Consider the following 13,825-nt stretch of genomic DNA (forward strand, 5'->3'; position numbering starts at 1 on the left):
CAGGCGGGGCGGTGTGCCGGAGAAAGCCTTTATTACAGCCGGTGCCCGTACATGGCAGCGAGGGGAAGGGAGGGGGAGTGGGGCCGAGCTGTGAGGCGGTCCCGCGCAGGGGAGGCGAGGAGGGCCCCGCCAGGCACAGCCCGAGGGGGCCCGGGAGCGGCTCCGCCAGTCCCCGCCGGGCCCGGGCGGTCAGACGTAGCCGGGCTTCACCGACAAGCGGCGGCAGTTGGGGCAGCCGCGGGTCCCGTTGGTCTGCAGGCACCTGCAACGGAAGGAGGTCGGGTCAGGGGCCGCTCCTCGGCTCTCGTACACCTCAGAGCTGTTCCCCGTGGCCCTCCCGCCACCGGCAGGGACCGCATCTCCCCCCCGTCCCTTCCAGGGAGGCACTTGGGCAAATTCCTGTACAAAAGTCTGTTCTGTACGGCTGGAGACAAGTCCCCAGAGCTCATCGGACATCTCTCACTGCCCAGTAGTTTGATGCTGATTCTGGTGTCAGTGTGAAACTTTGTTATTCTTAGTCTCCTGATTAGTTTTCAGAGTGTTTTGTAACACTCGTGTTTTTTCCTACAGTAAAATGATGGTGCAGCTAATTTCTTTCATGGCAGTAGCATAATAACAGTCTGAGCAACTTCTCCACCTCTGTCTGCCACTAGCCAAGGGAGAAAGTGAGGGGACGTGGGAAAAAGCCAAACTGCCCCTGGGAATGAAGAACTGATTCCCCAGGAGGAGTCAAATAAGAATTTGTGAACTGAGCTGGCCACCTACAAAGTGAGGACATCAGTAAATAATTATTTAGAGGACAAATGGGAGTGTGATGGATATGATGGCTAAATCTCACCCTCCAAGGCTGAGAGACTCTTAGCACTGCAAGGGGATCCTGCAAGGCAGACAAAGACCTGGGGAACAGTGTGCATAGGACTGCTGTGGGTTTAAGCAGCTCTTTTCTATGACCAATGTAATGATAATAATTTTAGTGCTTCTAGCTAATTACTTCAAATGGAAGAAATGGGAGCAAGGTAGTGCCTGGAGCTGGTTGTTTTTCTCCCCAATGGACTCTCCACACATGCCGCAGTACAGCTCCATCTCCTCCACACATTCATGGAACTTCACTACATGGTCACGCAATTCTTGCTGCTGCTCCTTCGTGCGATAGATCCTTTCACACAGGCAGTGAAGCTTCAGCAGGCCGAGCTGCAGGTGAAGGACAGAAACATAAGACAAGTGAGCAACAGGGTGAACACAGACCAGAAGCAGGAGTGGGAACACCACAGCCCCATCAGCCAGCTGCAGAAACATCATCAGGCCTCAGCAATTCCTGTCATTAACCCTTCTTCTTTGTGTCAAAAAGGTAACAAACACCAGGTTTGAGACACTCAGCAGCTCTTCCAGTCCTGGTTTCCCTGAGCTACCCCTGACATACATCACTTTCCTTTGCCTCCAGCCAGCGCACAGTTCAGCAGCTGCTCAGGGCAAAAGTGTTTTTCAAGAAGAGACTTCTAATCCTCTAGCTCTCTGTCTGTTTCACACCCCATTTCCACTGCTTCTCATTCTCCTTTGCCTATCCCATTGTGACTCCTTACTCATTTTTCAGACTTGCATACTGATGATTATCTGTGCAACTGCCCACAACCAAACACTTAGTGACAAAGCAAATCTCAAACACTCACTGGTTAATAGGAGTGCTAATGAGCAACGACAAGCCTTCAATGTTTGACATCTTATATTGCCTGACACAAGACTATGAAGAATGCTGAAAAGGATCCTACCTTGTTCCCTAGTCCCTCTGCCAGCTCCTGTGCCTTTTCAATGCTTTCCAGGGCCTGTGAATTGAGAGCACTGGTTGTTAGTTCTCAGCCAAATATATGAAAACCAGGCTTTTATGAATGTCCTATTAGAATTATTTAAAAAAAGAGGTAAAGAAGTACAGAGTAAAATTTGGATTAACAAGTATCCCTGTGACACTGGAGAATCAAAAAAGCTTTTTTTGGGAGGGCAGATTTCCCTCCCCTACCAAAAGTTAATGTGTAAGAAAAAGCTGGTTTCTGAAGGACCGCAAGTAATGCAAGAGCTGCATTTCTGTCACACACACTCAGTGTCGGTGTTGGCAGAGGCTGGTCCCCAAGCAGAGAGAATGCAGACTTATTTAAACTCAGTCCCACATGCTCATTTGGGGCTGGGATGGCAAAGCAAGCCTTGTCCCCATCCTACCTTGCAGGCTCAATAATTGTTGGGCAACTTCAATTTCACTTGTACCAGAGGCGAGGAAAGGGATCACCAGCACCAATGCACCACACTTATCCATTTTTTCCTTGCTGTTCATATATCCACCTTGCCTTACTTACACATGGTGTGATGTAGGAGTGTTCTGCCATCCATTTTTAAAATCTGAAGGAAATATTTAGCATAGCAGCTGTCATACCAAATGACTCCCTACTTTCACCTAGATGTCACAGTGTTCCTTGCTGTTCTGATAATTAGTCTCTCTTTTCCAGAGCTATTGAGATCTGCTTCCTTTTTCTCCAAGGGGAAGAAGAGGTCTCCCTTGTGATGCAGTAGTTTTCAGGAGGAACATTATAAAATTTCTACCCTATAATTTGGAATTACTGCTGTTGTAGGAGGAGAGGACCAGATGAGATGCAAAAATGTGCTGTGAATGCAGAGGAGATGGCATTAGACTTGTGGTGGCAGCAACAGCCTAGGATAAGGAAATGTAGGAGAGGGAAGCAGGAACTGAAGGCCAGCAGGGAGAACATAACTGAGAACGGTGCTTAGGAAGACTGTGTGCTGAAAATTCCTGAAATTAATGATTGTGAACAAGAATCAAAGCGAAATGTGTGGAGTAAGGGAAAGGATGTTGAAAAGTCTAGGGGACAGTTTGTCTTGGACTGCACAAGAATGAGGGCAAGCAAGCTGTGAGCAGCTTGGGAGGATCTGGAATAGCATTGATTATATTACACGCAAATGAAATGGACTAACTGGTGAAAGAGACTGGGAAGATGGAAGAAGCTTGAGCAAAACCAGGGAATCTGCAAGTGGAAAGTTAGCAAATTGCTTTATTAAGTAACTGATACAGGGATGAGTAGCATGAGAAATGGAAACTGGGCCTGCCAAGTTGAAGAACAGGCTTGGGTGAATATTCAGGGATGTGACACCTGAGGAAGTCACATTTGGTCAGCAGACATAAGGTCCCTGACCCAGCAGGGCAGACTTCCCTCTATTGCCTGGAACAGAATACAAGATTCCTTCACTTTCTTCTTCTGTGGGATTTGGTGAGATTAGAATTCTGTGCAAAGCCCGCATCATGTTCTCACAAGTGAGAGCTGCTTGATATCAGACAGTGGCTCGAGATAGAATCAGTGAATGGAAGAGTTTGATGAGTGCTCTGAATATTGTCTTCTGCAGAGGCCTACCTGCTGTGTCCTGTCCCGTTCTTTTGATACTGAGCTAGCTTTTCAAGTCCACAGTTTCTCTTCCCATTGCTAACAAACACGGTGGTTACTTCCTGAGATTGCACAGGGGGTCTCACCCAACTGATTCACTGATGGAGGCACTCTGATGCTGACAGCACCCTGAACCTGTCTAGCTGGACATACTGATGTCTGGGTTGCTTCATTTGAGCTAAAATTCTTGGTGTCTCAATATGAGTGATAAGAGCAAAATTTCACCATATTTAGACCCAACCAGCGTCTTGATGTAGCACTGTGTACAGTTGTTCAGAGCTAGTTCAGGGCTAACCTTTGAGCATTTAATTCTGTGGCTGAATAGTGTTCCTGCTATGCAATGTGCTGCATCTAGTGCAGTCTGGATTTTAACACACATACACGCTGTCTACGCCTTTTTAGTATAAGTAACTTCACCCCCTATTTCTATCTTGACTGGTTATCTATCCCCAAATAAATTCCTGCTCTCATTCCTCTGTTTCACATCAGAGTTTACAGACCGTCAAAGTTTCTCCAAGAATTTTATGCCACATTTGCCTGCAAAGCACATGGTGGAGCTGTAGAGCTGCCTAAACATCATTAGCACATCAATGAGCTTAGTCATAGAACTAAAAAGTAGGCAGGGGAATCTATTTCAGAGCATAAGGCTTCCTTCCTCCAGTGCTGGTTTCTCAGCATAGAGCTTAAAAGTCATCAGGATTGACTAATGAGGCAATTCTGTAATTTAGCAGTCTGACTCAGAATGCATGTTCCTACCATTAGTAACAAATCCCTGGCTGAGAGAGACCATTCAGAGAAATAGAACTCTACCAGCAACAGACCCTGTTGGTAGAACCAAGGGGGTACAGGTCTCTGCTGAACTGTACCCTCTTCTGAAGTGTGCAGTACGAGACTGTGCTCTAGTTTTGTCCTACAAACCTGTGTAGAACCAAGTTTGTAACTGACCTTGTCCAGCTCCTTTTGGATCATCCAGCACTTAGTCACTCCTAGCAGCACCTGCACCAGGCCCAGGCGGTTCCCAATCTCTGTCATGATGCTCATGGAAGAGTCATACCGAGGAAAGGCTGTCTGCAGACACAGGGAGGAAAGCAAATGTTTTGCTATGAACTCTTTTCATGCCCTCTTGCTACTCCTCCCATCCTTCCTGGCAGGAAGGAGCTGTACCTGCACGTCCCTGCGGCTGCGATGGATATCTGCAAAGCAGAGCAGACACAGTGCTTGCAGCGGCCGGTCACCATGCTGCAGGGCAATCTTCATGGACTCCTGCAAGAAATTGCCTCTGGTCAGTAGAACAGCCTGTTCCTGTTCAAAACAGCAAGGCTGGGACTTTGGACTCTAGCCACTAAAAGCTCAGCTCCAAAGAAACGGCACCATCTTTTAAGGCAAGGAAAATATTTTTCACATGTTCCTAACCAAGGACCATTCATAGAGCCAAATTTTGAAGCCCTCTGGCTACAGAAACTACAGCTCTAAGACTGGAAGGCAGCAGGGAGATGTGCAGTCAGGTGTGAGTGGCAGGGTCTCTCTCTTGCAGCGGGGCAGAGCCCCCAGCTGTGCCCCTGCCCCGTACCTCGCAGCAATCCATGGCGTCCGCCAGGCGCCCCAGCTTGCGATAGGCCACGGCCATGTGGTACTGGCTCATGGCACGGTACTTGAGGCTCCAGCCCTTGCCGTAGTCATTCACCAGCTCAGCAGCTTTACAGGGGAAAAACAGGGCTTTCTCATAGTCCTGTAAGGCAACAAGCACACAGACAGCAGTCACGGCAAACATAAAGCAAAAAGGAGAGAAGGAAAAAGGCCAGCTATTTTTCATTTACTAACACTGCAACAGTTACCAGATTTCTGCACATGTTTAAACTCACGCTGCTCCTCTTCTGTGTGTGCAGTATTTCGGTGGATTTCAAATTGTGAAAGATGGAATTGCCATATATTGAATCCTTATTATTCTCTGCGTTCTAGACACTGGGGCAATGACCCAGCAAATGAATTTTATGTAGTATGCCATAACTTTATTCTGCAGGAACCATTTACCCTCCTCTCTAAGCAAAGGCTGAAAACTTTCTCTGCTCTTACATCATCTTTATTTGTAACATCTACATGTAGCCTTCATTTTCTCTAAACGGTGAGTTTGGATCTCCAAGAAGCTCATTATCCATCATTGCAGGAAAGAGGAACTAAAACTCCTGGCCTCATCAAATTCACAAAAAGTAATAATACATTTTAAACTTCTTTTTTTTTTTGCATTAAAAGCATGTTAGAAATAAATCTTATTTTACAATAATTTTGTAAAACTTATCTTAATATCTGAAACCATTTTCAAGTAAGTTATATAAGAGCACAGAAGTGAAAAAATCTTCATATTTTTTTTTATTCTCCACAATGCAGAAAGGAAACCACAGATTCTCAAATTTTCTTTCTCCCTTCTTATTTCACATCTGAAAAGTGCTCAGCACAATGTTATTTTCTTTATTTTTGGTCACCACACTTCATGTGATGATCTTCTATGACTGAAGAAATCAGGACTTTGTGAGAAAAACCTATTTTTTGCTGTTTGTACTAGAAGTTATAACTGGCAAATCACCCCTGTGCTCAGTCCCTGCCTGGTTTTACCTACAGCTGGCTGGCAGCTATTTGCCTACAATAGTGGTAGAAACAGAGAGTCCATGAGTTTTGGCTGCCAGCCCTGTGTCTCTGATGTGATCTTCTTTGAAGCTAAGTTTGATCTTTTCAACACACATATTCACAGCTGCTTCTGCCGTGCTGTGTAAACATGACACTAATCCTCCCATCCTTACTGTGGAGGAGAGTACTCCTCCATTTGGATTTTGCAAAGGGGTTTTAGCTTACAGTGCTCTCTCAGCACTTCCTATAGGAAAGACAAAGGCTGAAATTCCCGTGATTTCCAGTGCTTCCCTGAATCTGTGGGGCAACCACCCTCCTGTCCCTTAGGTGACTGTACCTTTATTTGGGTGTAGAAGTTCCCGAGGCTGCAGCAGACTCGACACTCCAGCATCTTGTCGTCGTTGTTGTGTGCGTAGCGTAAAGCTTTCTCAAAGCACTCCAAAGCCTTCTGGAAAATGCTGAGGCCCAAGAAGGCATTGCCCATGCTGAGGCTCACCTGGCCATTCAACTGCATGCTCACAGTGGTACCCTGCATGTTGAGGCACGTCTTACAGTACGAGATTGTTTTCTGGAATTCACAGAGTTTCTCATTGCTGCGAGCCAGGTTTAGGTAGCTCTCTGTAAGGAAATCTGGGTCTTCCAGCTCCCGTGCTGTGTCAATCTGGACCACTGCAAACTTTAAGTAGAGAAGATAGTGTTTACAAAAGTGTGTAGTTTATTTAAATACAGCTCAAGCTCCCACAGAGTAGCACCCTGCGCTGGAGAAAGAGTCTCATCTCTGAGCAGGGCAGACAAGGCCATCAGCACATGGAGAAGCATTGTATGTATGCACTGAGCAGTTATCTGGAGGTTTAAAAGGCCTATGAAGTCTCAGAAGAAACCTCTCCCTCTCTTCACACAGTCTCAGGGCAGGGAAGATGAACTAGGCTGGCTGTAAGGGGAAAACAGCTGTTAAATGGCCATAAAGGGAGGCTGGTGAAGCAGGAAACATCTGACACAATGCAGTTCTGTTTTCTTCCACTCATTGTAATGTATCCCATTTTCTCTGGAATTCCTAAGCTATTAAAATATTCTTTTTTCTATTAATATACTATAGTATATTAATAGTATATATAATAATATCCATTATATATCTATTATATATCTAATCTATCTATTAGTATATATATTAATATCTATTAGTATATATAAAATATACATTTTTCTATTAATAGAAAAAAGCAAGCTACTTCTTTAAGGAATTTTCTACTAATAAATTGAAGTCTTGATCTTGACAGTCTTGGTTCTATAATCTCTAGGATTTGTTGCATACTGTTCTCTTCAATGAAGTCTCTTTCCAGCTGCAAACTCTTCTAAGCAGTAACTCTTTATGTTCTGTGATGAAGCAAGCACAAGCATTCAGGCTGGCTTGAATTAGTATCAGTAGCAAAGGTGGCAATTTTCATTAGACATTATCAGGATTATGGATGGCAAATTCCAAAGGAATCAATTACTTCCTTTTATATTGTGGCTACACATAATAATTTAGGCTACTAGAACATCAACAAAAAACCCCAAACCAAAACAAAAAAACCCCAACAACAACAACAAAGAACCACACACAAACCCCCCCACCCCAAAAACAACAAAACAAAACCACAAAAAACCCCAAACAAACCCCCCAAACATCACCAACCATAAACTGTGTATGTTGGGTTTGTAATCATCTTCTCAGTTCCCATTACAGTTTAGGAAAGCTCCTATGTGGACTCAGTGGTGCATGCTAGCTCATGCTTCTCCACATTCCCTTAATTTTGCACAAGTTCTTCAGTATTTCCTAGTTGCCATAGCCTCTTCTCTTGGTGTGTAGTAATTTTTCCTCTCCAGAAGAGGTTAAGCATCACAGGCCTTCTTAAATTACTTTTTATTTCATGCCTTTAATTTTGACTCATTTTCTCCTGATATTTCCTCTCTCAATGGCTTATTGCTAAAGTTCTCCTTTCTCTATCCTTTGACCAGTTGCTCTGTAAAATCTTCAGTTTGACTGAAGCCATTTTTCCTTCCTAATGCTGCGAAGAACTAAAATTCACCTTCTCTGATCCCACTTTCTGTTCTCTTCTCAGGTAAAGAATTATGTTTGGGTATACTAAGCTCACTCCTTTGCCTTTTATTTTTTCCCCATGAAGTCTTCAGTGTTTCCTTCAGGTAGCTACATCTTACCCTTTTTCTCTTCTTTCTTCCCCAGTCTATCTGTTGTTTTTGCCAGCACCTAATTTCATACCACTTAACAAAATTCTTTGTCTTTTCCAGGTGTATTAATATCTCTCCTTTCTTCTTCATCTTAAGTATTTGGTTTCAATATAGGGCTTTGACACGTGCATGGCTTTATCAGTGAGGTGTTCCCCTCTCCTCACTCCAGTTCCAAACAGAGCTACCAAAATCTTTTCAATGAGATGTAGACATCCCTTTCACATTTTGTTCTAAATGCTGAATGATGGCCAGTCTAGTAAGAGGCAACCCAAAACATCAGGACGAGGATATCAAAGCCCTTCAGTAAGACCCTATTTCAGGCTGGGATAGCTTCTTAAGACTATTACAACACTCTCTTGCCTTGTCTTACAGATTCTTGAGCTTCCCTCCCAAGTGCTGCCTGCTGCTCTCTGTACACATCCTCTTACTTCTCAGATCCACATACCAGCTTCTTTTTGTTCATTTAATTAAACTGTTTATGCTCATGTGCTTGAAACGTAACTTCAGCTGCTTTTTACCACTCTTCCATCAAGCCCTACATCCTTCCTCCTTTCTTCTATACTGTCCTGGCAACTGGAAGCTGCTGTCTGACCTCAATTGTGAGACATCTGGGATGTCTCAATTACTTCACCAAAACAGCATCTTCTTTTCCCTCTTGTTCAGCCCCCTGGCAAACAAATAATTGCAATTAGAAAACCCCAGTATAAGATCTATTTTAGATATCAGCCAGAAGCTGAACAAGATAACAGACAATGTCTCCACAAGAACGATACTTATTCTACAGAATCCACGTTGAGTTCTCCTTTTGTGCTGACATATAGAATGTAAACAGCTTGTAGTGGACAAAGTGTTCTCATACCTGCTCCTGTAGCCTGATAACATGGTGTGCCTGTATGTGAGAAATAATCAAGACAGCTTCCCATGAAAAACTAGAGAACTTAAATAACCCAGGAATCCTGATGAACCAGACCCAGTGAAAAATCATATTCTGTGTATCTTGTGGGCTGGAGCTCTTGGTGAGCACAGTGATCACAGCAGCCCAGAACATGCACACAGCAGCTGGTATTTTCTGTTACACACAGAGCACCCCCCGCTTCAGGTTCCGTTCTCCAGCCACGTTTCCATCGCGGCTGCGACACAATGGCATGCATTCATCTCCAGTTCACCTTACCTTCAGCATGTCTTTGTATCTGCCCATCTCTGCATGAGCAGTGATGAGGCAACCCAAAACCCGAAACCTGCCAGCAGGATCCGCAGACTTCTCCAAAACCCTCATCCAGACTCGCAGGGCCTTTTCGGTCTGATTAGACTGGTAAAGATGGAGTCCTTTCTCTATCTGTTGCTTTGTCTGGTCCTGACCCATCTCCCATGGATTAAAAAGCCTCATACACTAACCTCTAAGGACAGCAAAAAGGATGTGCTTACAAGAGAGCACAACATAAAATGCCCCACTAGAAGAGGGCGGTTGTGTGCTCAGAGGGCCCAGAGCCATGAGAGCCCAGCCGTGTCAGGGGGCTGGAGCTGTGGTAGGCAATGGCAAGAAGTGGTTGCTCAGCACGAAGGCAGAATCCCAAATCCACTAGGCAAACATCTTTCTTGCTAGGGCTCCATCAGTGCATTCGTCTGTCCAATCCCGTAAACAAAGAGCAAAAGCACGACAGGGAGAGAAAGAGAAAAATCTCAAGCCACAGGAGTGAAACTCAATCTGAACAGCCAGTGCTGGTCTCCTCCCCATTGGCTGCAGCTGCTCCTGCCAGTCCAGCTCACGTGGCTCCCAGGAATTCCAGTCAGGCTCCCCAGCTCCCAAGGTCACGGTGCCAACTGCCCACCCCTGCCCGCCGGTATGCAGCTTATAAATACCCCAGGGAGAGACAATTGGCTGCAGTCACAGCCTCGGGATGCCTCGGCTGTCTCTTTCCTCTCTGGCCATCTCCTTAGACAAGCACTGCTGGTGGTGGGCTAGCCTGGGAGGAAGCAGACTCAGGTAGAATAATAGCGTAGGAAAAATATATGTCTTAAAAGTCAGGTGTGAACAAGGCAACTTCAGTGTGTACACACGTAAATATATCTTATATGTATTATGTATTGCATTGTTGCAGTGTTACACTTGCAACAATGTACTTGATACTTTGCTAGGCATGAAATCAGCCTCCCTTCTGAGGACCCCATTGGCATCATGGACTGTTTTTATGGACATAGGTTGGGTCTGTCACAGATTTGCTGCAAATACACCTCTGACTTCCTAATTTTAGGACAAGGAGCTAACCATGCTGAAAACCTTTGTTCTTGACTGAATGTTGCTCCCTGTCATCAGATGAGTGTGGCAGTCCTCCAAAAGTTTCCAACAGAAGTTGTCAATGGCACTGCTTAAGTTCTGCATCCAGAACTTGATGATCTTTAATGATGAATAACAATAAAGACACAGAACAATAGGTATCTGCACTTTTTGGTTGCAGGAGAGGTGTTAGCCCCATTAAAAGATAGCTTTATGTCTCCCACACTCTGTTGAAAAAATCAGACTGGTTCCTCTAAGAGCCACATTTAATACTCTCACCAACGTGCTGCAGCCTTGGTGGTCCAGAGATTTATTCAGTCCTTCTTAAGAACATACACCAAACCTGGGAGGAGGGGGGCAGGTGGAGAATGCTACAGGGATATTGAATGGTTTTCAGATGCAGAAGTTCCAGGAATCAGTTTGTGATTCTTTTACTGGGCAAAGAGAAGCAATTTGAAGTTTCAACAGACCTGCCTGCAAAACCAGTTATGTCTCCAGCTGCTTCCCTGATTCTTGGTGAATTTTGGTTGCAATTCTTCCCCAAGCAAAGGTAAATACCCACAGAAGCCCCTCAAAGGGTACCAATCAGACTATCCTGGCCTGTCAACAAAAACCCAAGGGAGCCTTCCTGAGGTAATATCCTTAAAGAAAGCAGGACACAAAATAAAGAACGATAGTCTACCCAGAGTCTTTACATCATAGCACTCATGATTTTAAGGGGTTACATCTGTCCTTTATCCAAAATTCCCTCAAAAAATATTTCAAAAAGAAAAATGTTTTAAATTGTAGAAGAATTTTGCTACAATAAGACTGATTGTCTTTTGGGAGCTCGTAAACAGTATGATATTTGCATTATTTAACTTAGCTTTGTTTTTCAGAGATATAATGTGCTAGATGATATTTCAGCATAGATTATATGTAGTCTCAAACTATGGAAGTAGAAATTATGGGAAAAATCTACTGAACCTGAAGAAAACTAACGGTGATGCACTGCTGGTTAACGTGCAAAAATCACTTCAGCATCACTGTTGAAATTATTAGCTAGGTACTTTATAGATTTTAGGATTTGCATAAAAGTCTGATTCAGAATATTAAAAAATCTCTCCTCCTTGCAGTAATTCTTCTGTGTCTCTCTAGATGTAGGTGGTGGGATGGAAACAAGATGCAGATCAGTCCCCATGGAAGAAAATGACAATGGTGAGGCCATTCAGATTTCTAGACTTGGAGAAGCAGCCACTGGAGCCTGCCATGTAACAGAATCAAGCGAGGACTCAGGAATGGGGAAAACAAAAATTTTATCATTCTTGGTAGATCAGACTACTTCGCAAAATTAACCTTCCACAGGTGAGCTGCCTGTAACACAAACTCATCCTGAGATTCTTTTGGACCAGGTCAGCAAAGCACTGTTCCCTTCCCCACGCAGCATAGCCAAAATGAAGAGGGTGCCTTGCAGCCTGACAAAACCCATCTAACAGGAGATGATCTGCCCTGCATTTTGTTAACCTCACTTTAGCTCCTTGCTTTTGAGCACTATGAAACAGGGCTTAGTTTCTTAGGAATCAATTTGCAACTCGCCTATTGAGATAAAAACACCCTAGTAAAGTAAGGGCTAAAGACAGGAAGTTCAAACGGGTCATTTTCAAGAATCCAGGAACATGCTCTGATATGAAACATACCACTCTGAGCCCAGCTGCAGCTGCCTAAATAAGGAGGGATAAAAGATTAACATTGCCTGCCTGTGCTACTTCAAAAAAAGCAATGGCATCTGTCTGTGACTCAAGGTAGCTGTAATTCATTGAAGATGCAGGTACAGCTTCTACCATCAATGATGCACAGTTTCTCCTTAGGAAGTGCAAATAAATGAGCCTGAATGGTGCTTGGCAACATCAAATTAGGGAATCTTACCTGTCATACACGCAGTGGCTCATGCACTCACTTCTTCAGTGACCACACTGACCTGCTTCTCCTCCTCTCCCTGCTCTCCATAAGGCCCTCAGTGACTCCTGGCCGCATGAAGAGAGCAGAATGTGGCAGGTAAAATCAGGAAGAGTGGAGTCAAAACAAATAGTGAAAGGTGGAGGTGGATGTGAGAGGAAAAACATTTCTCCTAGAACATTCAGCATCAGGATTTCATCTACAACTTTATGTATTTCCTACAAATGCTGATAAATGTAACAACCCATGTGAAAATGCTGATAATTTTCAGAGATTATTATACTGGCTCTTAGGTGCAGTTTGATTGTGTACAGATTGGTGGTGGCCTTTTAAATTGAATAAAAAGCCTTAAAAAAAACAAAAAAAACCCCTCTGACCCAAGAGAGATCTGGTGTCAGTTCTGTAAGATATAACTGGCAAAGCTTTGATTGTATAAGACAAGGTGAGTGAACTTTCTGCACAAGCTGGAATCTTCCATTCAGCCTAAACAAACCCTTTTTTTCTGATTCAATTGTTTCTCTCCAACCTTGGCCTCAAGTTGTATCTAGACTGAAACCCCTGCAGCCTCTCTGCTCAACAGCTGCAAATTAACTGCAGGGATGCCAGGGCAGTCTGTAACAGGTGGCTCTGTGCCTCGTGCCCCAATTGGTGCGCTCAGGGCAAGGAATGCAGCACTGAATCCCGATGCTTTGCAAGTGCTCTCAGATTTACAATCATGTAGGAAGTGATGGGGTGAAACAGAGTATCCCAGATAACACAGGAAAAGGACACAGAGGAGAAACACAGCTGTCCTAAAAACGCTTGCAAGTCTCCAAGATGCAAGACAGCAGAAGGAAGGAATAACATCAGGGAATTTTAGGAGCTTTCAGAAATGGCCAGCAAAAGCATGGCCATTGCGGTACTTTCTTCTGAGAGAGGCAATAATTGTGTCAAAATTGTGGCAGGTTTCTAAATGCTTTTGCTATGCCAAATACTTTTTATTAATTTGAAATGAAAGATCATGAAATGTATCTTAGTTCTAAGAGCAAAGCAGGGAGCCTTTGCTTATCACTAGTAAGTAATCCAAATCCAGTTGCAGTTTCCCTGTGTAGTGTTTCCAGGATGAGAAGCGCTGAAGGCTGCAGGTACCTGATGCTGCAGTACCAGGACAGATTCAGCCAGCCTGGCTGTGCTCCTAGAAGGGGAAGGAGGCAGTGGCAATGAGCAGCTTGTGAGAGTGGCATAAGCTGGTGCCCCTCTAACCCCACACAGCACCACGCACTGGTGCTGCTCCTGCAGAGCTGAGGGCTGCTGCTCTGCCCCAAGTATTGAGCCCCTGAAACAC

General features: G+C 44.4%; 1 protein-coding gene across 2 annotated transcripts; it reads right to left on the bottom strand.

The window, feature by feature from the left end:
• Positions 1-114: 114 nt before the first annotated feature.
• Positions 115-9,678, bottom strand: RAPSN (receptor associated protein of the synapse). Of its 2 annotated transcripts, XM_058026784.1 has the most exons (8): positions 9,463-9,678; positions 6,400-6,738; positions 5,011-5,169; positions 4,605-4,703; positions 4,386-4,508; positions 1,767-1,820; positions 992-1,191; positions 115-262 (listed from the first exon to the last, which is right to left on the bottom strand). In XM_058026784.1, exons 1-8 carry the CDS (start codon positions 9,676-9,678, stop codon positions 190-192), a joined length of 1,263 nt encoding a protein of 420 aa, XP_057882767.1. In that variant the 3' UTR covers positions 115-189. The 2 variants fall into 2 exon arrangements, with proteins under 2 accessions (XP_057882767.1, XP_057882768.1); XM_058026785.1 differs by lacking the exons at positions 1,767-1,820; positions 4,386-4,508 and having other exon boundaries at positions 9,463-9,654.
• Between the last annotated feature and the right edge of the window lie 4,147 nt (positions 9,679-13,825).

This window comes from Melospiza georgiana, chromosome 6 (assembly GCF_028018845.1).
Source record: "Melospiza georgiana isolate bMelGeo1 chromosome 6, bMelGeo1.pri, whole genome shotgun sequence".
In the NCBI taxonomy this organism is placed as follows: domain Eukaryota; kingdom Metazoa; phylum Chordata; class Aves; order Passeriformes; family Passerellidae; genus Melospiza; species Melospiza georgiana.